Raw genomic sequence first — 21,042 nt, 5'->3', positions numbered from 1 at the left:
AGATGCCCCAAGATCCAACGGACACCCTGACAGCAGAATGAGGCTTGGGCATGAACGCAGGGGTTCCCAGACGTCTTCATTTTTGCCAACTGAGCAAGGGCAAAATGGTATTTCCTTTTGGAGAAGACTGTACTTCCCCACTAGCTGGTGAAGTGGAGCATCTTTTTATATCTTTACTGGCCATTTTCTTCCTCGACTAGGAGCTGTTGGTTCATATCCTTTGCCTATTAATCTAAACGTATCATTTTAATCTTTTAAAAATTGAATTATAGTTTATCTATTCTACATAGTAATCCTTATTGGATTATACATTGTGGATACCAGTCTTTATTAGATATAAGAATTACCCATATCTTCGCTCATTTGGGGCTCAACGTCTAGTTTTCCTTATGCTGTCTTTTGGATAAACAAGAGTATGTTCAATGCAGTGAATTTATCAGCATTTGTTTTTACGCTCAGCGCTTTCACATCCTGTTTAAGACATCCTTTCTTAGCCTAAGAACAAAACAACACTCACCCGCGTTTTCCTCTAAGAGCGCGTGCCGAATACACGCGAGCACCGACGGGCAGCACGCACGCAGGAAACCCTCCCCACCCCTCGTCCGCGGAAGGGCGGGTCTGCGTGACCCTGCGCGCCACCCCCGCAGCAGAAGCCCGGCGACGGCCGTGCAGCAAGGCGGGCCCTGCGGTGCGACCCGTGCGAGACCCTCCCGGCGCCGGCGGCGGGCCCGCGCGCGGCCTGCTCAGCCGAGGCCACCCCGCTCCCCGCGGCGCACGGAGCCCCGCGCGTCCTCAGGCTGGACGCCCTCCGCCCGCAGGTCTCCCGCCGCGCCCGCGGTCGGCGTCCCCGAGCCCCCGGCTAGGCGCGTGCCGGCCCCCCGGCTCCCCTGCCTTCCCGACGGCCGGCTCGGGGCTGCCCGACGCCGCCGGCCCCGCGGCCCCGCGCCCGGCCCGGCTGAGCGGCCCGCGCGCCCCCTCCCTTTCCGGGGCCGGGGCCGCCCGCTGCGGACGGAGAGGGGCCACGCGGGCAGGGCGCCCAGGCTCCTCGCGCCGCGGCCGCTCCGCCCGACACGCGGGCCGCACCCTCGGCCCCTGGCCGCGCGCGTCCCCGCCCCGCGCAGGCGCGCCCGCCGCCCCGCCCGCCGCGCGGCTTGGCGCCTTCGGGCCCCCGTACGGCCGGGCGTCTCCATGGCGACCGCGTGGGTCCGGCGGCCGCCGTCGTCCGGCTGCGGGCCTCGGCGCCCGGGAGGTGCGCGCCCGCGGGTGGGCGGGGGCGGCGGGGCCCCGAGGGTGGTGGGGAGCCGAGGGGGGCGCCGCGGTTTGGCTCTGGGCCCGAGGCCCCCCGCCCGTTGGGAGGTGTGCGGGAGGGGACGCCCCGCCGCCCCGGACTCCCAGCCAAGGGCCCGGCGGCGCCCCGGCGTCCGTGGTCTTTGCCGCGTGGGTTGCGTGGGGGCCAAGCGTGCACGTGCGCGTCCCCGAGCGAGGCCCCGGGGAGCCGCAGCCCTTACGCTTCGTGTCCAGCAGCGCTGTCGCGGGACGGCTGACGTTCAAGGTGCTGGTTGGGCCGAGGACCACCCGCACCCCCACCCCCGGCCTCACTTGGGTCGAGCCAGACCCGGCGCCGATCCCTGAGCCAAAGCGTCGCCCGAGCCCCGGGCGGGATGCCCCGCGCGGGGCGTCGCACGGATGGAGACGGCACAGACCCGAACCGCGGGGCAAATGAGGGAGTGCGAACTTAGGGGAGGGATACGTTAGGCTTGTGGACTCTGAGATGTCCTGGTGGGTCTTCATCACGAAGATAGCCACTGCTGCTTTGCGGGTTTCCACGAATTAAACGAATCCTGGAACTCCCATGGTGCAGAGGGAGGAGCAGAACGTTTTAATCTGAAGCTTCTTGTCGTCCAGTTTTTTTTACAGTCAAGTTCACGATGCTGTCTATTAGAAACAGTGGTCTTTGTCAGCGGGCACACTGGTCGCAGACCTGCCGTGCAGCTAGCGTGTGAGAGCCTGCGCCTGTACCTGGTTGTTACTGCATCTCCCCTCCCTGTCTCCAGGTGAATCCAGACCCAGGAGGATGAGCCCTGGTCCCCGCGCGATTCCTTCCTCCGGGCTGACGGATGGAGGGAAGCAGCTCCTGCGCGGTTCCCTGCGGGGCAGCTGGTGCGGAGAGCGGTGCTAGTCAGGCCGGGAGCAAGCCTGCGTCGCCCTCCAGAGACGTGCGCAAGGGTGGCACTGGGGTCGTCTTCTCTTCCTCGGAGACTTTGGACTTGAGTCAAAGTGGTCTTCACCATTTAGAAGAGATCTTTAAAATTCCTAACCTCAGAGTAAGTTGGGCGTTCCTCTGGGCTCAGTACACACCTGCCATGTAGACGTGAATGCAGCCTTTTCTTACCTGTGGGTTTCTTTCTAGAAACAAATCCTAGAATGAGATAGAAGGGGGTTAACTTGGGGTTTTGTGTGCTGCTCGCCACAAAATGAGAAATTCCAGGATGGGGCCAGCCAGTGGAAGCGCCATGTAGGCCCGACTCTGTCCTCTCCTCCGGGACATCCTGAGCAAAAAGCCCACGGGAGGGGGACACTGTTGGGAAAACACCCTTGGTCTCTTAATCAAAACACAAAACCCCTTAAAAAAAGGCAGTAGAAACTGTCTCTCATCCACAGCTTCGCAGATGTCACCGGCTTGATCCTACCTGGTGCCCGGTTCCTTCGCCAGGTCGGGCCCTTGCCTGCATGAGATCTAGTGGGTCCGTCTCCTCCCGCAGTTTCTAGAACAAGGCTCCGTCAGCACAGCTTTGGCAGGAGACGGTCAGGGGCCCTCACCAGCAGCTCTCTCACTGCCCAGTAGTCACACAGCTTCCTTACCCCCATGGGGTCTGCACCTGGAAGGTGCGGGCGAGAACCTGTCCATAGGTTATCGTGAGAATTAACCAGCACGTGAAGCAGTGCCCTCAGCACGGTGCACACAGCTGTGCGTCTCGCTGTCACCCTGTCGATTGACAGTTGGGAGTGCTTTTACAGAAGCAGAGTACTTAGATCTTTAAGTGGCTGCTTAGTTTACGAACCCCGGTTGTGTTTCAGACCCTTTTTTGGCGGTCAGGCCAGCGGTGGTCTTGCTGCCTCTTCGCTCAGCGCTGCCCTCCACGAGGGCGTTGCTGGGTCATCCTGTAATGCTCCGCTTCCAGTGAAGCAGATGCTCTCAGCTCTGAGCGAGGAGCCCAGCAGTGCCGCGAGACTTACGTTGCCTTCATGCGTAAAGGAAGAAGGAGGAAAAGGAGAAGGAAGCTTTTTTAGGCTTAATGAAGGAACTTCATAACTATGCCTCTCAGAAAACAGAGATGTCAATATAAATCTCATTACCATGGCAACAACTCCGCGTTGTGGACTTTGAGGGGTTACGGGTGCATCTTGCGGCCATAGTAACGCTCTCTGGAGCCACCGGTAACACTTCCAGAGACCCTCATAATCAGGGAACACAGACGCTCCTCTTCACAGGGCCTCATGGAACCGAGGAGGGAGGGTGGGCTCGGGCGATGCAGTCCGAGCAGCCGCAGTGGGTGACGAGGGGGCTGGCTTGGCTTTCTGAGATCGCCTTTCTGCTGTTCACGAGGATCTGCGGCTTCGGTGCTGAGCCTGAGAGAGAGAGCCTAAGGCTGACCCGGCAGCCGGGCCCAGAGCAGCCTGGTGCGAAGGCGTCCCCGCGCCAGTCACCCCGGCTCCCCAGCGGCTGTGCCCGCCGCCAGCAGGGAGCGATGGTGCTATGTCTTAGCCGACTCACAGGCGAGTTTTCAGCACACTTGTGGTGTGTGGTTTGCAGCCAGTGTTTCTCCAGTTTCTGCTGTGAACCTGATGGGACTTGGAAGGTGGTGTTGGCGGCCGCTGGGAGCTGAGAAACGGATGGAGGTGGAGTGGCCTGCCGTGCTGTGCACCGTACTGGTGCCTACCTGCATGCCAGGCACAGCTCACCTGCTGCCCCCCGCGCGGGCCAGGCTGCCAGAGCACAGAGAGGTTCAGGAACTTGCTCCAGGTGACACAGCTCATGGTTTTTTGAAACCTAGGTTTGAACCCAGGCAGCCGGCTTCCAGGCCAGTGCCCTTAAAACATCCACACTCTGCCGCCCTGGTAACTAGAGACACATAAACACATACATGTGTATAGCACGTGATCATGTACATTTCTGCACCGTGTAACACAGCAGTAGAAGAGGTAGTTATGTGTCACCCACAGTTCTGCGCTGTGACTGTAAAATCGTACGCATCATGTGGCAAGGGTCAGGGTGCGTGTGTTTTGTCCCCTCCCCTTCCGTACTGTCCTGTCTTATGTGTGATGGTGACCTAAGTGTCCACTGGGTGATGTATCGAACTCCCTGATGCGGTGGTTAATAGCTATTTTTGTGTGGGCATTTTTGCCACAGATGATACCATAGCTAACCGCTCAGTGCGTCTCCTTTATTTTCCCTTTCCGTGTTTCCTCGCATGAGAACCGTGGTCCAGACGTGGCTCGCACCCTCGGTCTCTGGGCAGCGGGGCCGCAGACACTGTGTGTGGGCCTGGAAAGGAGAATAGAATTCAGACATACTTGGGGGTGAAGTTGGAGGTTGAAGGGTAGTTAACGGAACAGGGGTGATGCGCTCAGTGGTGGCATCTGGACCGCCAGCCAGGCGAGAAGTTGCGTCTCCAGGCCGGGAAGCCACGCTGGCCACTGGTCAGTGAGGCCTGGCCTCTGCTTTCTGATGCTTGCGTTTCCTGTTTAAACGGTTTAAGGATAAACATTACGGGTTTTCTTTTAACTTGATACGTGTGATTGCCATCACTAGTGGAAACGCTTTGAGGATATATCATGTTTTAAAATTTAGTTGGTTGACAAATATCCTCTTCTTTTTTTCCTGGAAGCAATTGCATCTTCAGCGCAATGCCCTCTGCACGATTCCTGATGACTTCTTTCAGTTGCTCCCAAACCTCTCGTGGCTGGACCTCCGCTACAACAGGATCGCAGCGCTTCCTGCTGGGATTGGCTGTCACAAGTAAGTCGTGTTTGTTTCTCCAGGTGAGGAGGTCATCCTCCCTTAAAAAGCCCAACTGCCTGTTCCTTGGCTCCTACCCCCTCCCCCGACTGAACTTCGACTTTAGAACAGAAGCGTCTGATGGGGTTTGCACAGGGGTGCGGTGGCTGCAGGTACCAAACGCACGTATATGATTATAATTTAGGACGCGTCGTACCACAGAGCACGCAGGCACCACCGCGCCCCTGCCGGATGGTTCACGGGGCTTTTGCAACAGGCGGGTTCCATCTCTGACTCCCATACATGAAGCTGCCTGAAGGGTCAGAAACACAGTTGATGAACTGAAACCAGTGGCTTTGCTCCCGGGGCCTGTGCGTAACTGCATTAGTTCCTGGTAAATAATGAGACATTCTTGTTTTTTGGAAAAATCGGAAAGCGAAAGCAAGCTTTGCCACACTGCCACGTGCCTGCCGCTCCGGTACCGGGCAGCTCCTCGTCTCCCACGTCCGGCACCGGGGCCACGCCCCTCCCTCCCCTCCTCCTCCCCTCCCAACAGCCACTGGTCCTTCTGTGGCCCCCACCCCCCGCCCCAGCCACAGGCAGCACGAGGCCACCCTTCTCTGCCGGCCCCTGCACCTCAGTGCCCAGTCCTTCTGTGCTAGGTTCTTAACCTTTAGGAAACCGCATGATGTCAATTTCAGACCCTCCTTTAACATCGGTGCATCCTGGGCAGAGGGAAAAGCAGGTGCAAAGGCCCCGAGGTGGGCATGTCCTCTTGGGGATGTGGGGGTGGCAGGAAGGCTGCCGGACGGAACAGGGGAGGGAAGTGGCAGGAGGTGGCTGTAAAGGGAGATGGCCAGAGCTCTAGGGCAATCGTTAGTTTGAATTTCATCGGGAAAGAGGCAGGAAGTCACAGAGGGCTTGAAGGGAGGGTGCAGGGCTTTAAGTTCACTCTGAAAGGGGGGATGAGAGCGGCCGCAGGCAGGCCAGTTGGGAGAGGCGGTGGCGTTCAGGTTGGATGTAGGACGTGGGAGGAAGAGGGGGTCTGAGGGCAACCCCCCCGTCCTACAGGAGTCATTGCGGCCTCCGTGAAGCGGCAGAGTAGGGGCTGTAGAAGGCCCTTCACTCGGCTGAACTGTTACTCACTGGTATTGTTTAAAAGTGAGTATGTTGTCTCATGTAACAGTAAGAGAAAATCTGCACGAACCACCTGTGCCTTTTCAGGCTCTGCAAGGAAGCAGCTCGTTTCTTTTGAGGAGCAGGTGTTGACAAGCAGGTGTGTCCGGCGGGGTGGCGGCATCCCCGGGGGCCGTCTTCCTGGGGCCCCTGGGCCTCCCTGGACCCGCAGTGGGTCGTCCCCCGGTTGCCTAGAGCGGCACCCTAGGTTCCAGGCAGCACGTCTGCCGGCGGTGGTGTGACGCGCGGCTGCGCCGTCTCTGCTTCCACGTGGCCCCGGCCGCCGTGGGCGTCTCTGCGCGTGTGTCAGGGTGGTGCGGGGCGGCTCCGCTCTTCACGGGGTCATCAGCTGCTGTGCTGAGCACAGTTTCGTGCTTTTGGTCCGTAGCTGTCTTAGTGGGACTCGGTTCTGGAAAGTAACTGCTCCTCAAAGGGTAGAAATAAACTAGGGCTTGTTCTCATAAGCATGGTTCTTTCTTCTAAAATAAATACTTGGTCTCAAATTTTTGAATTCTTTGATTTTGCCAGTCAACGCCAGCTGCTTAATGTTGTCTAAGATATAATTTTGCGTGTAATTTATAACCCGTTATATCTTTAAAATTAGATCAGCTTGCTGAAGAGCTGAAACATATTCATTAGAAATTTTAAGTAATTATGTGTTTATTAAAGCCTTAAACGTCCCAGAAAGCCTAATTAAAACAATGTCAGTGTTGATGTTCTCCCCCACACCCATGGCTTAGCTGTGTAAGGCTGCTCGCGGGCAGAGAAGGTTTAAAAACGTACATCACCGTACGTGCCTCCTCAGGCGGGCGCCTCCAGGCCAGCATGGAAATGTGGGTGTTCGGGTGAACGTCAGTGCCATGAGGCAGCAGGGTCTACTGAGAGTGTTTGTAAATTCCTCACTTAGAAGTACGCACAAGAGTATTTTAATGTATTATTACGTAAGGTGGAAAAATCCCCTGTACACTTCTAGGTTCATAGTTGGCTAACATGCCCCCCCCCCCCCCCAACCAAACAAGTGGGCTGGAACACCCTTGGCTATGAGAAGGGCGTGTTGGAGGGTCCAGGGCCTGTGGCTGCCCGTGCATCCTGTTGAAGGATCTTAGGAAAGCAACAGCTGTCCTCTTTGGCTGTTTTTGTATTCGCAAAATTAAAAGGGGAGTAAACCAAAACCAGTAAGTTAAAATGACAATGTTGAAATTATTTACCTTTGTGTTTATCAAGGAAAGTATGATTCCTAACGTTTGCTTTTTAAAAACTTCATATAATAGGAAAATCCCAGACAGTAAGGGGAAAGAATTGACTGACCCTCAGGTATCCCGATTCTCCTTTGGGGCTGCTGGCCAAGCCATTAACCTTCGCTTAGATGGATCCTCACTGGAACCCTCACTTCTGTGTCCATGAAACTGTATTTTCTCCTGTCACATCTTGGGGACCCTGGTGATGTTGAATTTTCATTTTTTCGCCTACAAAGCAAATGAGACGTGAGGCCACCCCTCCCTCTAGCCGGAGCATCATTTGCTGATGGGGTCTGCGGGGTCTGTCTGTCCAAGGAGCATTTTCTGGGAGAAGCGCGCTGAGGACGTGGGCACAGGGTGGCCTGCATTCCAGCCCCTCTGAACCCCATTGGTCTCCCAGGGCTACCGAGGGCACGGAGCCTCGTGCCCAGCGATAGAGCAGAAGGCAGGTGGGGTTTCTCTGCCCCTCACAGGGCTGCGAGGACCTCCCCCGTGGCCGAGGCTGTGTCTGCTGCAGGGTGTGTGGGGGGGGAGGGGGTGCCAGACTGTCCCTGGCGATTAAATGATGCCGCAGCTCCGAGGACTCCTCAGCCTCTCGGTGACGCCTGGGTGGAGCAGGGACGGGGGCGGGGGTCCTGCCTCTGCCCCGGCGCCCAGGAGGAGGAGCCGTCACAGCCCTCGGCTGAAGCTCTGAATGAGCCAGGGCAGTTGCAGCCTCTTTACACCAGATTTTAGCTGATGATTCCTGAGAGCAAAGAAGTTGATCATTAATAACGATGAAGTCCTGATGAAATGTGGGAACAGAAGCAGCTGAGCAAAGGGGCACAATAGAGTTTCGTGTGAATATGTGTCTCCGTCATTGTTCAGTTAGTAAGTCTTTACTGGATGCCTCTGTCCTGCCTGCCTGTGATATATGTTTTGCTGCGTCTTGTAAGGGGTGTTCGTAGGTATTAAGTGACAGGACAGATCCATGGTCAAGTGCTGGGAGGAACTCCCCTTCGCCCGTGCTTCCTGGCGGTGAGACGTCTGCTCTGACTCCCGGACGTCCTTCCGTGACTGTTCTCAGCCGGGGCGATTTTGCCCCAGCAGACACTGGCAGCCTCTGGAGATCTTGCGGTTGTCACAGCTTGGGGAGGGGGCATCTTGTGGGGTGAGGGCAGGATGTTGTTAAAAACCCACCGGGCACGGGACGGTCCCCCCAGCAAGGAACTGCCTGGTCCCGAGTGTGCGGGGTGCCGAGGCCAAGAGCCTGACCGGATGTGGAGGCGACTTGCTGGTGGGGCCAGAGCACGGGGTAAACGTCTGCATTGCTTGTGCATGTCTGCATTGAAACCGCCCCCTTAAAAGAGAAGGCAGATGAAAAAATTTGATGGTCATTTGATATTCTGCTTTTTAAACTGCATATTTTTTGTTTTGTTTTAAAGGCATTTGAAAACATTGCTTTTAGAAAGAAATCCTATCAAAATGTTACCTGTGGAGCTGGGTAAGTGTTAAAACAGTAAAACAAAAGATGGCTTTAAATGTGGCCCTTCTGCAGCTACTGGAACTTGTGATGGAAATACAGACCTGACCCAGCGGGGAAGGCCAGCCAGTGCGTTAAGTCCCTTCTGGGCTGAGATAACACAGCTCACGAGAGCTGCTACCCTCGTGATGTGTGCTGCGTGTGAGCACAGTGTGCGCACAGTGCGCGTGCGGAGCCCGGTGCCGGCTGCTCAGGAAGGTCGGCATCAGGCCGCTGTGGGCCCAGGCGAGCCTGGGAGCCCGCCTGCCCGCTGCCTTCGGCCGGCGTGACTTTCGTTCCTGCTTCTTTGCTTCCCTGGAGAACTTTACCCCTTACTGTCCCGGCACAATGTGTGTGTAAAGGGCCTTCCCTTCAGACATGTTCCAAGTTGGACCATCCGTGTGTATCCTTGGTGACCTGGCATCTGGGGCCCAGCACGGTCTTTCTTCAGGGTTACCCACTGGGACGTGGGTAACCGCAGTGTGTTCATTTCTGCTCGTTTTCCATGTGACGGGTTAGCCCGCTGCCTCCTCCCTGCCTCTTGTGCGGCCGTTTTCATGAGTTTTGCTTTGACATGTGTAATGAACCCAGTAGGCACTCTTTAACCTGCCTTGTGTATGTTTTCTCACGTGGCCACTCTTCTGGTGCTCCTCGTTTTCTCGTGGAGTCTCGTGCTTCCATGTGGGATGAATTTGTCGGCCTGAAGATCTTTCTTTTGTGTTATATTGTCTTATGGTGATGACTTACTGTAGGTTTTTAAGACGTCATCTTTATTTTTTCTTCATTTTTGAAGGATGTTTTGGCTGAGTGTACAGGAGTCTAGATTTTAGGCATTTTGACTCCTTTAGAAATGTCTTTATTGTCTGCTGGATTCCATCATCTTTTGAAAAGTCAGCAGTCCGTCTCACTGTTTTGCCATTAGAGGTAACACCTTTTTTCTCCGGCTGCTTTAAAATTTTTCTCTTTTTTTTAAGTGTCAGCTGTTTGTCTGTGGTGTGCCTGGGTGTGGTTTTCTTTGTATTTCCTTTGCTTGGGCTTCGCTGAGCTTCTTGAGTCCATTTACTGATGCCTTTCATCAGCTTTGGGACACCCTTGGAGGCCGACGTTGTGTCTTTGGGTGTCGCGCCTCCCTCACTCTCGTTTCTCGCCCGGGGCTCCCGGCGGTTACGCGTGTGCCAAGGCTGCGATTCTGCCTCAGATGCCCGGAACTCTCCCTCCCCGCCGCCCCCCGTTCTCTCTCCTCTGTGTCCACTGTGCAGGACCGTCTGCTGACCTGCCTTTGAGGTCACCGATTCCATCTTCTGCTGTGTCTGGTTTACTGTCACGCTCGCCCGTTGTGCTCAGTGGTTTTCCCCTGCCCTTGAGAGAGCGTGTGGGGCTGGGCCGGGTGGGAAATAGTCCCTAACTCATGTCTTAATTGTCATGGGTCAGTGCACAACCTCTGTTTCTCCGCGAGTCAGTTCTGGAATGCCTTCGTTTTTATCTGTACTTTTGAAGGGTAGTCTTGCTGGATTCAGATGCTTGATCCGCAGGTTTTCCCAGCACCTGGGGCCTGCTGTCCCATGGTCTTGGGGCCACCGTGGTTTTTGACGAGACGCTGGCTGTTGATCCCGTGGCTGGTCCATGTGTGAGACTGCTTTCAGCGTATTTCCTGTGTGTTTCCGTGGTCGCACGTGACATTTCCAAGCGTGACTCCCTTCGATCGTCTTAAGTGTATCGATTGATGTTTATCATCAAAGTTGGGATATTTTTGGCCATGCTTTCCTCTTTCTTCTCTCGTTACATGCATGTCCATGCATGTCAGCACACCTGCCGTTGTTCCACGGTGTCTGGAGGTTCTGCTCTGGTTTTAACCTTTCTTTCTCTGTGATCTTCGGATTAGATACTTTTTATTTCTCCGTCTTTCTCTCTGGTTTTAACCTTTCTTTCTCTGTGATCTTCGGATTAGATACTTTTTATTTCTCCGTCTTCAGGTTCGCTTACTGTTTCTTCTGCCATCTCACATCTGCTGCTGAGTCCCTCTAGTGAATTTTTCATCTGTGCTTATAGTTTTCAACTCCAAAACTGCTATTTGGTTCTTTTGGGTAGTGTCTACTTTTATTGACATTCTATATTTGTTGAGTCGTTTCACTATATTTTCCTTTAATCGTTTAAATATGATTAAATTTAAATGTGATTTAAATTTAAATATGATTAAATTTAATCATTTAAATATGTGTTGTTGGTTGGTTGGGTTTTTTTTCATGTCTTTGACCATATTTTAAATGCAGTTTTGAAGTTCTGAAATGTTGAAGTTTGGAAGTTTCTGTCTGCTAAAGCCAGCACCTGGGCCTACCTGAAGACAGCTTGTTTCCCGAGTATATGTCCCGTTTTCCTTTTCTTTGCATGGCCTGTAGTTTTTTTGTCGAAAATAAGCCACTTAGATGTTATATGATAGCAACTTTGTATTTTGATTTTTACCTGAGGGCTACTGTTGCTGCTTCTGTTCGTTTCTTTTAATTATTTAAGTTTATAACTGCCCTGCTCTTAGTCCACAGAATCTGTCTCCACTGCAGAGGTTTCGTTGCTGTTGTTGTTTCTTCTGAAGCAGCTCTCAGACATGTCAGAACATTTTGCCCTCTCTTCCTGACGTTCGCTCTGTAGGAGCGTGAGGTGCCGACGTGTCCCCTCTCCTTGCAGGGAGCGTGACCACCCTGAAGGCACTGAACCTGCGGCACTGCCCCCTGGAGTTCCCGCCGCGGCTGGTCGTGCAGCGGGGGCCGGTGGCCATCCTGACCTTCCTGCGGGTCTGCGCGGCGGAGCATGTCTGCCCTGGAGATCTCATTCCTCGAGGTTTGTGGGGCAGCTCTTAGGACAGACTGCGTTAAAGCTGACGCTCGTGCTGTTTAGTGTCAGGGCCCCAGGGAGCCTGTCTTCCCTACACTCGTGTCCTGAGGAATAAGGGAGCCGCGCGAGTCCCCTGCGGGCCGCACACAAAGCTCCCTGCTGACTCGGAGCGGCTGCCTTTCCCGGTCCCGCGTTCAGGGGGTTGCATCCTTGGCGCCCATTATTGAGCTCGTCGAGGGTAGATTTTGGTGAAAGGTCATTGGGATAAATCAAAGGAAACCGTCCTCGCCGGCAAGCCACCATCAGGCGACTGCTTCAGGAATCACTTAAAAGTACAGCAAGTGACTGGTCAGAACCCCTTCCTTCCTTTCTCACGTGCCCCTTGTTCTATGGCTGGGGCTCCTCCCGCGTGCGGGGTGCGTGTGGCCGTCCGCCTGGCTTTATCTTTGCCGCCTCCGCACCCCTTCTGTCTGGAGTCCTGGTGCGTCCGCTTTTCCTCCAAGTCAGTCGTCCACAAGCAAACGGGACAGATACGCTCATTTCCAGTCCCTCTTAGGGCTTTTTAAAGCCTATCTTTGCCCATTTTGTAAACTGTTTTTCTTTCAAAACAAACACTGACCCCCTGTGTGTAACAATCGGCCGGGCCACCCTGGACGCGCGCTGTGCCTGGCGCAACCTGCAGCGGGGCTGCCCGGCCACCCCCGGGGCTCCCGCGACACGCGGTCACGCTGGCACGGGGCACCCGGGTGTTCGCCTGCCTCACCCGTGCACGTCCCAGGCTCTCCGCAGAGGGTGCGAGAAGGGCCTTCGCTTCAGGAAGCAGCGCTGGGAACCATGGACACTGAACATATTTCTTAGAACGTGGTACTTTGCTGTGTGATTAAAGCTCATCATCTTTCAGCCCTCCCGGCGTGTTTACTCGCAGTCCTACAGAGAGGCCTGTGCCGCTGCTTCAGGCAGAGTGCTCAAGCGATCAGCTAGAAACAAGGTGGAAAGTAGCTACATGAATTAGGCTGCGAGGCTGAAAATGAATTCTGTTTGTACAGGAAGGTAATGTGGATGGGGGCAGGGCTGTTTCACTGTGTTCAGGAGCGCGAGGGGCCGCTGCGCCCGGAGAGCGTGGCCGGGCCGCGTCCCCCACCCCGGCCCCGCACCCAGCCCAGGCTGCCGCTCAGCGTGTCTGTCTGTCAGCACGTCCGGGTCCCTGCCTGCTGGGACGGAGGCCTTGTGAGGCCGGGGACACCACCCGTGGGTGCCATGGCCCTGACATCCACTGAGGGGTCTGGCGCAAAGCGTGGGTAATATGTTTTGGGCCCATTTCCTCTCACATATTTTCCTAGAGATCAAAGTGTTTAAAAGTCAGCAAAGAATTGCAGTAAAAAATGACAGGCGTGTGGGCTGAACATGAGTTAGAAGCAGAGACTAGAGGGTCTGGATGGGGCAGACATCTTCACGTGTATGTGTTTATGTGGAGAGGGAGGGCCTGGAGCACAGGGGACCCCCCCCCCCAGCCTTCCCTGCGCAGGGACCCCCCCCCAGCCTTCTCTGCACAGAGACCCCCCCCCCACCCCCAGCCTTCTCTGCACAGGGACCCCCCCCAGCCTTCTGTGCAGGGAGTGGGCTCCAGGTTTGCGTGCGTCTCGGGCGTGGAGGTGCAGTCTACTAAAACGGCCTTTTATTCCCTGTCGATTTCCGCAGTTAAAAAGATGGCCATCAGTGAGCTTCCGCATCCCCTGTTGGATTTATCTGAAGAGCGTGTGCCTAACAAAGATACCATCTGTTCCCAGGAGCCAGAGGGACCCATGTTAACAGAAAAGGCAGACTTTTTCCCACCTGTTGAGAAACTAGACCCGCGTGAGCCCGGGAGGTCCAGTGAGCCTGCGGAGGACTGGCCGAGCGAGGAGGAGATCAGGCGCTTTTGGAAGCTGAGGCAGGAGATCGTGGAGCACGAGCACGCGGGAGTTCTCGAGAACCAGCTCCTGCCGGGAGAGCTGCCCCCAAACCTCCAGGCGGTGCTGAGTGCCAAGGAGACGCGGCACCCACACCCGAGAGCCGTTCTCAGGTACAGGTTGAAAGCAGAGGCGGGCTTGGTTGACCTCTGCTTGATCGCAGTGTTCGCTTGTGGCTGTCGGTTAAGACACCAGGTGGACGTGTGACCATGTCACCGTCACTTGTTACGCGGCAGATGCCAGGCCGGGTGTAGGGTTAACGTTTCCCAGAGGTGGGGACCCAGGAAGACAGGTGCAGAGGAAGCGCTCACACGCGAGGAAGACTCAGATCCGGTGTGTGTGTGTGTGTGGTGGGTGCACACGTGCGGATGTGTGTATATACAGAGAGTGTGACCCAGTGACCTTGGTGAATGCGGTCACACGCTGGCAAGAGCGGTGACGTCACGTGCAGGGCACAGAGCATGGTTAGTGGTCACTGGCCTGTGGTCCTGCGGACGGCGTGGACGCACGCCCCGCATGTCTGTGTTAGAAGTGTGTGGCGGGGCTGCGAGGAAGGGCCTGTGGGAGAGGCCGCCATCGGGCAGGACTGGAAAACAGGTGAAAGAGCTTTCTTTCATCCGCCTGAAAGGGGTGCACATGTTTATTGCACTGTTGTTTCACCTGTTCTGTAGGTGTGAAACTTTTTCAAAATGAAACATTCTTGACGTGTCATTACCGGGCTGTAGCCCCGGGAGGGCTGGAGGCGCGCAGGGCAGGTCTCCCCAGCCCAGGGCCCCCAGACCAAGGGGGTAGTTCGTCCGAGTCCGTGCGAGCCTTTTCCCAGCACCGCAGAGCTTCACCCAGTCCCAGGTGTGGGTCCAGCCGTGGTCTGGCCTGGGGACTGGGGTGGAGGCCCTGACCACTGACCCCACCGCGTCGTGGATTCCGGGGGTGGCTGCCGTCCGTGACCGTCGGGTCGTGTCTGTGCCGCCGCTCTGCAGCCCTGCACTCACCCTCGGGGCTGTCACGGGTTCAGTGAGGTGCTCGGCTGACAACCTGGTATCGTTGTAGGATGAAGACGCGCACCTTGAAGGGCGTCCTGCCCAAACTGGCCACATCACAGCAGGCCCTGGGCTGCGCCGGCTGGCTGGAAGGGCGCCGGGGCCTGGCCCTCCGGGAGCTGCGGGAGAAACGGGCTCAGATGCAGCAGGACAGGAGGTGAGGTCGGGGGCGGCGTGGGGGGGCCGGAGGTGGTGGTCGCCAGGCCTCTGCCCTGTGTCTTCCTCTGGCTTCTCATTCTTCCTTAACCTGTCCTCTGCTGTCCCTCACCCAGCTTACAGGTCTTTTTTAAGGAAAGTTGCTTAGAAATAATGTGCGGGGCTCGCCCTGCCCATGCCCTGCAGGGTCTGCGGCCAGCTCGATTGGCCTCGGCGGGGGGCCAGCCGGGGCCCCGTCCTCACTGTCCCTTCTGTCCTGCAGCCCCACCGACCGCCTGTCTCCAGTGGGCCCTGGGCCCTGGGAGGCTGGCTGGCGTGGACGGCATCCAGTGTGCCCCAGTGCCCCCCACCTTCTGGCTGGGTTTGGCCAGTGGGGGGTCCGGCAGAAGGTCAGAGAGAAGGGGGCGAGGGAGGGCAGGGTCCCCGTGCATCCAGCGGTGGCTGACTCTCCCCCTCCCCCTCCTGGGTGCCGGCAGCCCCTCCTCCCCTCGCCCTGGGGCCCTGGGTGGCCACGGTCCGCTCCCCCTGGCGGGGCCCCTGCTCTGCCCCCGGGATCCTGCCCCCGCCTCGTGAGCCGTCCCTTGTGAATAAACCCTCCTGAAATCACCCCGCCTGAGTATTTTCTCTCGGGGCCCCAAGGGTGCAGACAGTTCACAGAGCGTGTGTTCTGATGGGCCAGCGCAGGGGTCCCGACACCAGACGTGCTTTTCTGGTCGGGTTTCATCTCCGTCCGCGAGAGGCCAAATGACGTTAGGCCCTCAGACCTGGTCAGGGCCCGAGGTGTCCCTGCCCCGGGGCTGGCATCCTGACACAGCAGCGAGACTCAGATGGGATGGCATGGCCTGGGCTCCCCGGGGCCACGCTGGTCGCCGGCCGTGGCCGCCCCCCGCAGAGCCTCCCCAGCGTGTCCCTCCGCGGGAGTCCCGGCTGCAGGGTGGCAGCGGCCCCTCACTGTGCACCCTGCGACCCCCTCCCCTGCATCCGGGCGGGCCCCACTCCCACCTATCAGTGGAGACCCAGTGCCTGCCCCCCGTTCCTTCCTAAGCGTCTCTGTCTCCACCGCTCAGCTGCCCCCACCGTGCCGTCCCCACCCTCTGGCGCGGGTGAGTGCCTGGCTGGGGGCCGCGGGAGGCGGAGTGGGATGTGCCCCCACTTCCCCCCCCAGGTCGGGCCCCTCGGGGCCCAGGGCACCACCCGCCCGCGCTGAGGACAGCACCGGAACCTAAGGGCGAGTGACAGCTCTCCTCCTGGTTTCTCTGCCGTGGGCCCTGGGACCACATCCCGTGGCCTCCTTGGCACAGCGCGGGGGCCGTGTCACGCCTCCTGGGTATCTGTGCTCCCGAGGCGCCCGAGGACTTCGCCCTGCACCTCCGAAGGAATGGGTCCCTTCCAGCCTGTTTCCCAAGAGGTGGCGGAGGCCGCTGGGTCCCCTGCGCCCAGGAGCACTGCCCTGGCGTCACAGCTTTGTGCAGGAGCACGGGCTTGGGGCTTGGGAAGCCGCCTCGCAGGTGAGGCAGGCTCTGCAGAGGGGCGGCGGGCGGCGTGGCCCTCCCGGGGCTCAGAGGTGGCAAAGCGCTCTGCCCGAAACACCGAAACCCGAGCCCCCCTCAGGCCTGGCGCTGTGGGGGACGTAGCCAGGTTCTGCCGGCTCCGAGATCCCACCTCAGTGTGGGGACAGGACAGAGGCCCTTGCAGGGTGGTGGGAGAGGCCAGGGCGAGTCTGGGATGGCGGCCAGATTTGGGCCCGCGATGGAGACTCTGCAAAGAGGGGAGACCGAGGCCCAGATGCGTGGGTGGGACGGGGAGGCGCCAGCCACGGGAATCTGTGCAAAATCCAGGAATCGGTTGCAACAGGCAGGTGGAAACCTGGCTGGACAGGCAGCATCCAGAGCCAGGCCCCGGGGCCCTGGGCCCTCCCATCCCCACAGCGTAGCCGCAGCCCGGCCAGGGTGGGTTCGTTCGGCTCCGGGACGCCCCGGCGCTGCGGTGCTTCTGCGCCCACGTGGGTGGCGGGTGCCCTGGGCGTTGCTGCGGGGGGAGGGGCCGAGGGGGGGTCGTGGTGCAGCGGGCGCGTCGCGGCCGACAGCACAGGGGACGCGCGGGTGTCGGGCTGCAGAGGGAGGGCTCGCACTCTTAGGTGAGGCCCGGGCATCTGAGAGGAAGTGGACGGGTCAGCGTCCCCCAGGCCACGTGCAGACCAGCGACTGCCTGAGGCCTTTGCTGTGGCGCGCGTGGCCGTGGCTCAGCCGGACTTTCCCTGGGCAGGGTCCTGGTGTGTCACTGGGCAGGGTCGGGGCAGGCCCTGGCCTGCATCTTGGGGCTGCCAGGATGCCCGTGTGTGCGGCCAGCGTCGGCCCTCTGGGTGGGGGCCAGGCATGAGGGCTTTTGTGCGAAGCGGTGCACGTGACGGTGGACACCCGCGTAAGCTGCACAGGAAGCTGCGTTTAACCACACACTCACGTTCGGCTGTCTCCAGAGACCCGCGGGCACCGCAGGAGAGCAGGGAGCAGGCCCAGAGGATGACAAGGAGGAGGGAGGAGTGTGGCCGCCCCCCGCCCCCGCGGAAGCACCTGGTATGTTGGGGGGTGCCCGTCCAGCCCCGAGGGCTGGCGGGATTGCCAGCATCCAGGCTCACAGGTGCAGGAGGACGCCTGCCTCGCGGAGCCTGACCCTTCCCCAGCCTCTGTCACTCAGCCGGCAGTGACCTCCACGCCGAACACGGAGGCCACCAGCGGGCCTCCCAGCACCCCACGCTCGCCTGGGCTCGTCCTCCCCGCCCCCGGCCCCCACCGGCTGCCCCCCTGCAGCCCCGGTGCCCGCTCCCGGCCTCCCAGGAACGTCCCTGTGGCATCAGACTCCGTCCCCCGTCCACTCGCCCTGGCTCCTCCTGCGTGGGGTTCAGTCCGGGCATCCCCGTGGAGGAGCGGCACCACCCCTTGCCCTGCTCTGGGGGGAGCTGAGCTCCTGCCCTCCCCGGGGCTCCCCTGCCCACCCCGTTCGAGGTCCCCCGCCGCCACGGGTTACTGAGGCCTCTCTGCGCTCGCCCAGACGGCTCCGCGCCGGCTCCCGGCCTCCTGGCCTCCCTCAACCCCCTCAGGCCTCTCCTGGCTCTGCACCCGCCCAGCTCACGGCAGCCCCGCACCCCTGCCCGTGAGACCCAGGGCCCGGAGCCTCCCTGCTGGCCCCGGCTGCGTCTTCAGAGCGGGGGAGGGACCTCCTGGGCGTCCACCTCGACCTGCACGGGCTCCTGGGCTCCAGGCGCCCGCTGGCCGGGCTGCAGGTGCCTCTGTCCCCAGCAGGCTCGTACGCAGCCCGCCCATGGCTTCCAGGGCCAGCCACGCGGGATCGTGCTGGCCTGCGGTCCCTCTGGCCGGGCCCCGGCCACTCCTGCTTCCTGGGTGCTGATCGGGGTGGACGGCAGGTGCTCACCGTGGCGGGCTCAGGGCCCCCGGACTGCACTCTGGTCCCCGGTCCAGGCCACGCGCCACACGACCCACAGCAGGAGGGCGACTTCCCCTCTTCCTGCGCCCCCAGCCCCCCTCAGCCTCTTCACAGCAGTGAGGGCTCCTCGTCTCCCCCCAGAGCACAGAGGGCTGTTAAGGTGACCCCCAGAGACCAGGCCCCCGGGGGCTGCCGGGGCTCCTGGCAGGCAGGTGCACCTCCTCCCCCTCCCCGCTCTCAGGGTTTTGTTGGGGCATCGCCGTGGTCGTGGAGGCTGTCGGATGCCGAGCGGCTGCGGGTCACTTGTGCTCAAACACACATGACGAAAAAGGCAGCGTCCTGACTGGTGTCAAACGTGCGGCTCGGAGGCTTTAGTCCACTCACACTGCTGGGGAACCACCACCACCACCACCACCGTCTGCAGCACTTTCTCACCTTCCCACACGGGAACCCTGTCCCCCCCATTACGCACGGACTCCCCTCCCCGCCCCCAGCCCCCGGCCCAGCTCCGCTGCTGTCTGCGCGTGTGGCCCTCCTGCGGTCACACGGCACCCGTCCCTCTGCGACTGACTCGTTGCACCGATCGTGATGTCCTCCAGCTCCACCGGTGTCGTGGCCTGTGTTGACATGTCCTTCCTTCTGAAGGCTGAGCGATAGCCCGTTGTGCGGATGGACACCTTTTGCTTCTCTGTCCGACCATCCACGAGCACGTGAATTGCTTCTGCCACGTGGCTGCACTGCCCGTGGGCGTGTGGCGTTTGCCAGCCGCTGGGCATGGCATCGTTGGCGCTAGATGCCTTTTATACGTGGGTCACTCCAGCTAGAGACGACGTCTGTGACATGCAAGAAGCAGCTTACCCCCTTCTGTGTGTTTTGTAGGTTACAGAGCAATATGGTATATCATCACTCAGTTGCTGTGTTTTATAGCATGGAAATTAAAGAATATTTGTAGAACCGGGAGTAGTTATTTTGTGGATATCGACAAACTGATCTAACGTGTGTATGGCGGCAAGAGACCCAGAACAGGCAGCACGACACGGAAGGAGAGCAGAGTCGGGGGACTGACGCTGCTCAGCGTGAAGACTTTCTGTGAATTACAGTAATCAAGACAGGGTGGTGCTGGTGAGAAAAGAGACAGACGGGTCAGTGGAACGGAGCAGAGAGCCCAGACGTGGACGCACGCGAGGACAGCCCGCTGATCCGTGACAGACGCGCAGAGGCCACAAGATGGAGCAAGAGCGTGTTTTCCGCGGCTGGTGCCGGGCCACGCGCACGTCCACGCGCCACAGCTGAGTCTAGACGCAGACCTCGCACCTGCACCGTGTTCCCTCAGCGTGGCTCACTCTCACCAGACTGTGTACCTTGACTATGTGTGGTATGTTATATAAATTATATCTCAATAAAGCTGTAAAAAAAACGGGTCACAGACCTTAATGTAAAATGCAAAAATAAAAAGCTCCTAGAAGACAACGACGTAGGAGAAAACCTAGATGACCTTGATTTGGTGATGCCTTTTTACATAAAACATCAAGGCGTGAAAGAAAGAATTGGTAAGTTGGACGTCATTAAAATTTAAAAATTCTGTTCTATGCAAGACACTGTCAAGTATAAGACAGTCATAGATTTGGAGAAAATATTTGCAAAAGACATATCTGATAAAGCACTCTTATCCAAAATATGCAGAGAACTCTTAAAAACCCAGCGGTAAGAAAGCAAACAACCCAATTAAATAATGGGCCACAGATCTGAACGGACACCTTATCAGAGAAGATACATAGATGCTAAATATGTGTGTGAAAAGATGCTGAACAAGACACTTCATTAGGAAATGCCAGTTAGAGCAGCAAGAAGAGCGCACTGCACACCTGCTGTGGCGGCTGTGACGCAGACCCTGACGGCACCAAGTGCTGGTGAGGCCAGTGGGGACACAGGCGGGGCGGCCACCTTGGAGACAGTGGGACGGTTGCTTACTAAAATAAACACTCTCTTACCACGCGAGTGGTCCAGCAGGCGTGCTCCTGGGTATTTACCCACAGGAACTGAGAACGTACGTCCACACAGAAACCCGCACACAGATGTTCACAGCAGCTTTACTCACAGCTGCCAAGACCTGGAAGCAACCAAGATGTCCTTCCGTAGGGAAACAGGTGAGTAGATGCTGGTGCGTCCAGACAGTGGAATACTCTCCAGCGTACAAAGACGTCCCATGGCCACCAAGCCACGCGAGGCAGGGAGGAACGTTACATGCTTATGACAGAGTGAAAGAGGCCAGTCTGAAAAGGCTGCCCACCGCATGACCCCAACTACATGACATTCCGGCAGAGGCAGAGCAAGGGAGACAGTAACACCGTCCGTGGTTGCCGGGGGTGGAGGGGAGGGAAGCGGTGAACAGGTGGAGCACGGAGGATGTTTCGGGCAGTGAAGCTCCTCTGTAGGACACCATACTCAAGGACACGTGTCACCACACATCTGTGCAAACCCACAGGATGTACCACACCAGGAGGGAACCCCAGGGCCAAGTGTGGTCCTTGGGTGGTGACGTGTCAGCCTGGGCTCCTCAGCTGTAGCAAGTGTCCCCTCTGGCAGGGGGTGAAAACTACAGAAATAAAGTCCTGTGTGGCGTGTGGGCACCCGAGAGCCGTGCACACTGTGCGCGAATTGGTCTCGACTGTGTGTGGTGGACTGCCGGGGGGAGAAGGCGGGCGCCGAGTGGGGT

General features: G+C 58.3%; 1 protein-coding gene across 4 annotated transcripts; it reads left to right on the top strand.

Annotated features, from left to right (window-relative positions):
- Nucleotides 1-667: 667 nt before the first annotated feature.
- Nucleotides 668-19,810, top strand: LRRC27 (leucine rich repeat containing 27). 4 transcript variants are annotated; one of them, XM_057737127.1, is made up of 9 exons: nt 668-818; nt 2,055-2,324; nt 4,890-5,020; nt 8,838-8,896; nt 11,594-11,746; nt 13,439-13,802; nt 14,740-14,886; nt 17,362-17,458; nt 19,206-19,810. In XM_057737127.1, the coding sequence occupies exons 2-9, from the start codon at nt 2,118-2,120 to the stop codon at nt 19,251-19,253; spliced, it is 1,206 nt and encodes a 401-aa protein (XP_057593110.1). In that variant the 5' UTR covers nt 668-818; nt 2,055-2,117; the 3' UTR covers nt 19,254-19,810. The 4 variants fall into 4 exon arrangements, with proteins under 4 accessions (XP_057593110.1, XP_057593109.1, XP_057593107.1 ...); XM_057737126.1 differs by lacking the exon at nt 19,206-19,810 and having other exon boundaries at nt 17,362-17,585; XM_057737124.1 differs by lacking the exons at nt 17,362-17,458; nt 19,206-19,810 and adding an exon at nt 15,148-15,477.
- The last annotated feature ends 1,232 nt before the right edge of the window (nt 19,811-21,042 follow it).

Source organism: Hippopotamus amphibius, chromosome 5 (assembly GCF_030028045.1).
Source record: "Hippopotamus amphibius kiboko isolate mHipAmp2 chromosome 5, mHipAmp2.hap2, whole genome shotgun sequence".
Lineage (NCBI taxonomy): Eukaryota > Metazoa > Chordata > Mammalia > Artiodactyla > Hippopotamidae > Hippopotamus > Hippopotamus amphibius.
The sequence above is the reverse complement of the archived record's forward strand: the minus strand, read 5'-3'. Positions and strand labels throughout refer to the sequence as shown.

Bases quoted from the DNA above. Each gene is read 5' to 3' on its own strand.
- LRRC27 (XM_057737124.1), top strand. From the start codon at position 2,118: ATGGAGGGAAGCAGCTCCTGCGCGGTTCCCTGCGGGGCAGCTGGTGCG. The intron at 11,747-13,438 runs GTTTGTGGGGCA...CGATTTCCGCAG, and splicing joins TGGAGATCTCATTCCTCGAG to TTAAAAAGATGGCCATCAGT. The intron at 13,803-14,739 runs GTACAGGTTGAA...GTATCGTTGTAG, and splicing joins CACCCGAGAGCCGTTCTCAG to GATGAAGACGCGCACCTTGA.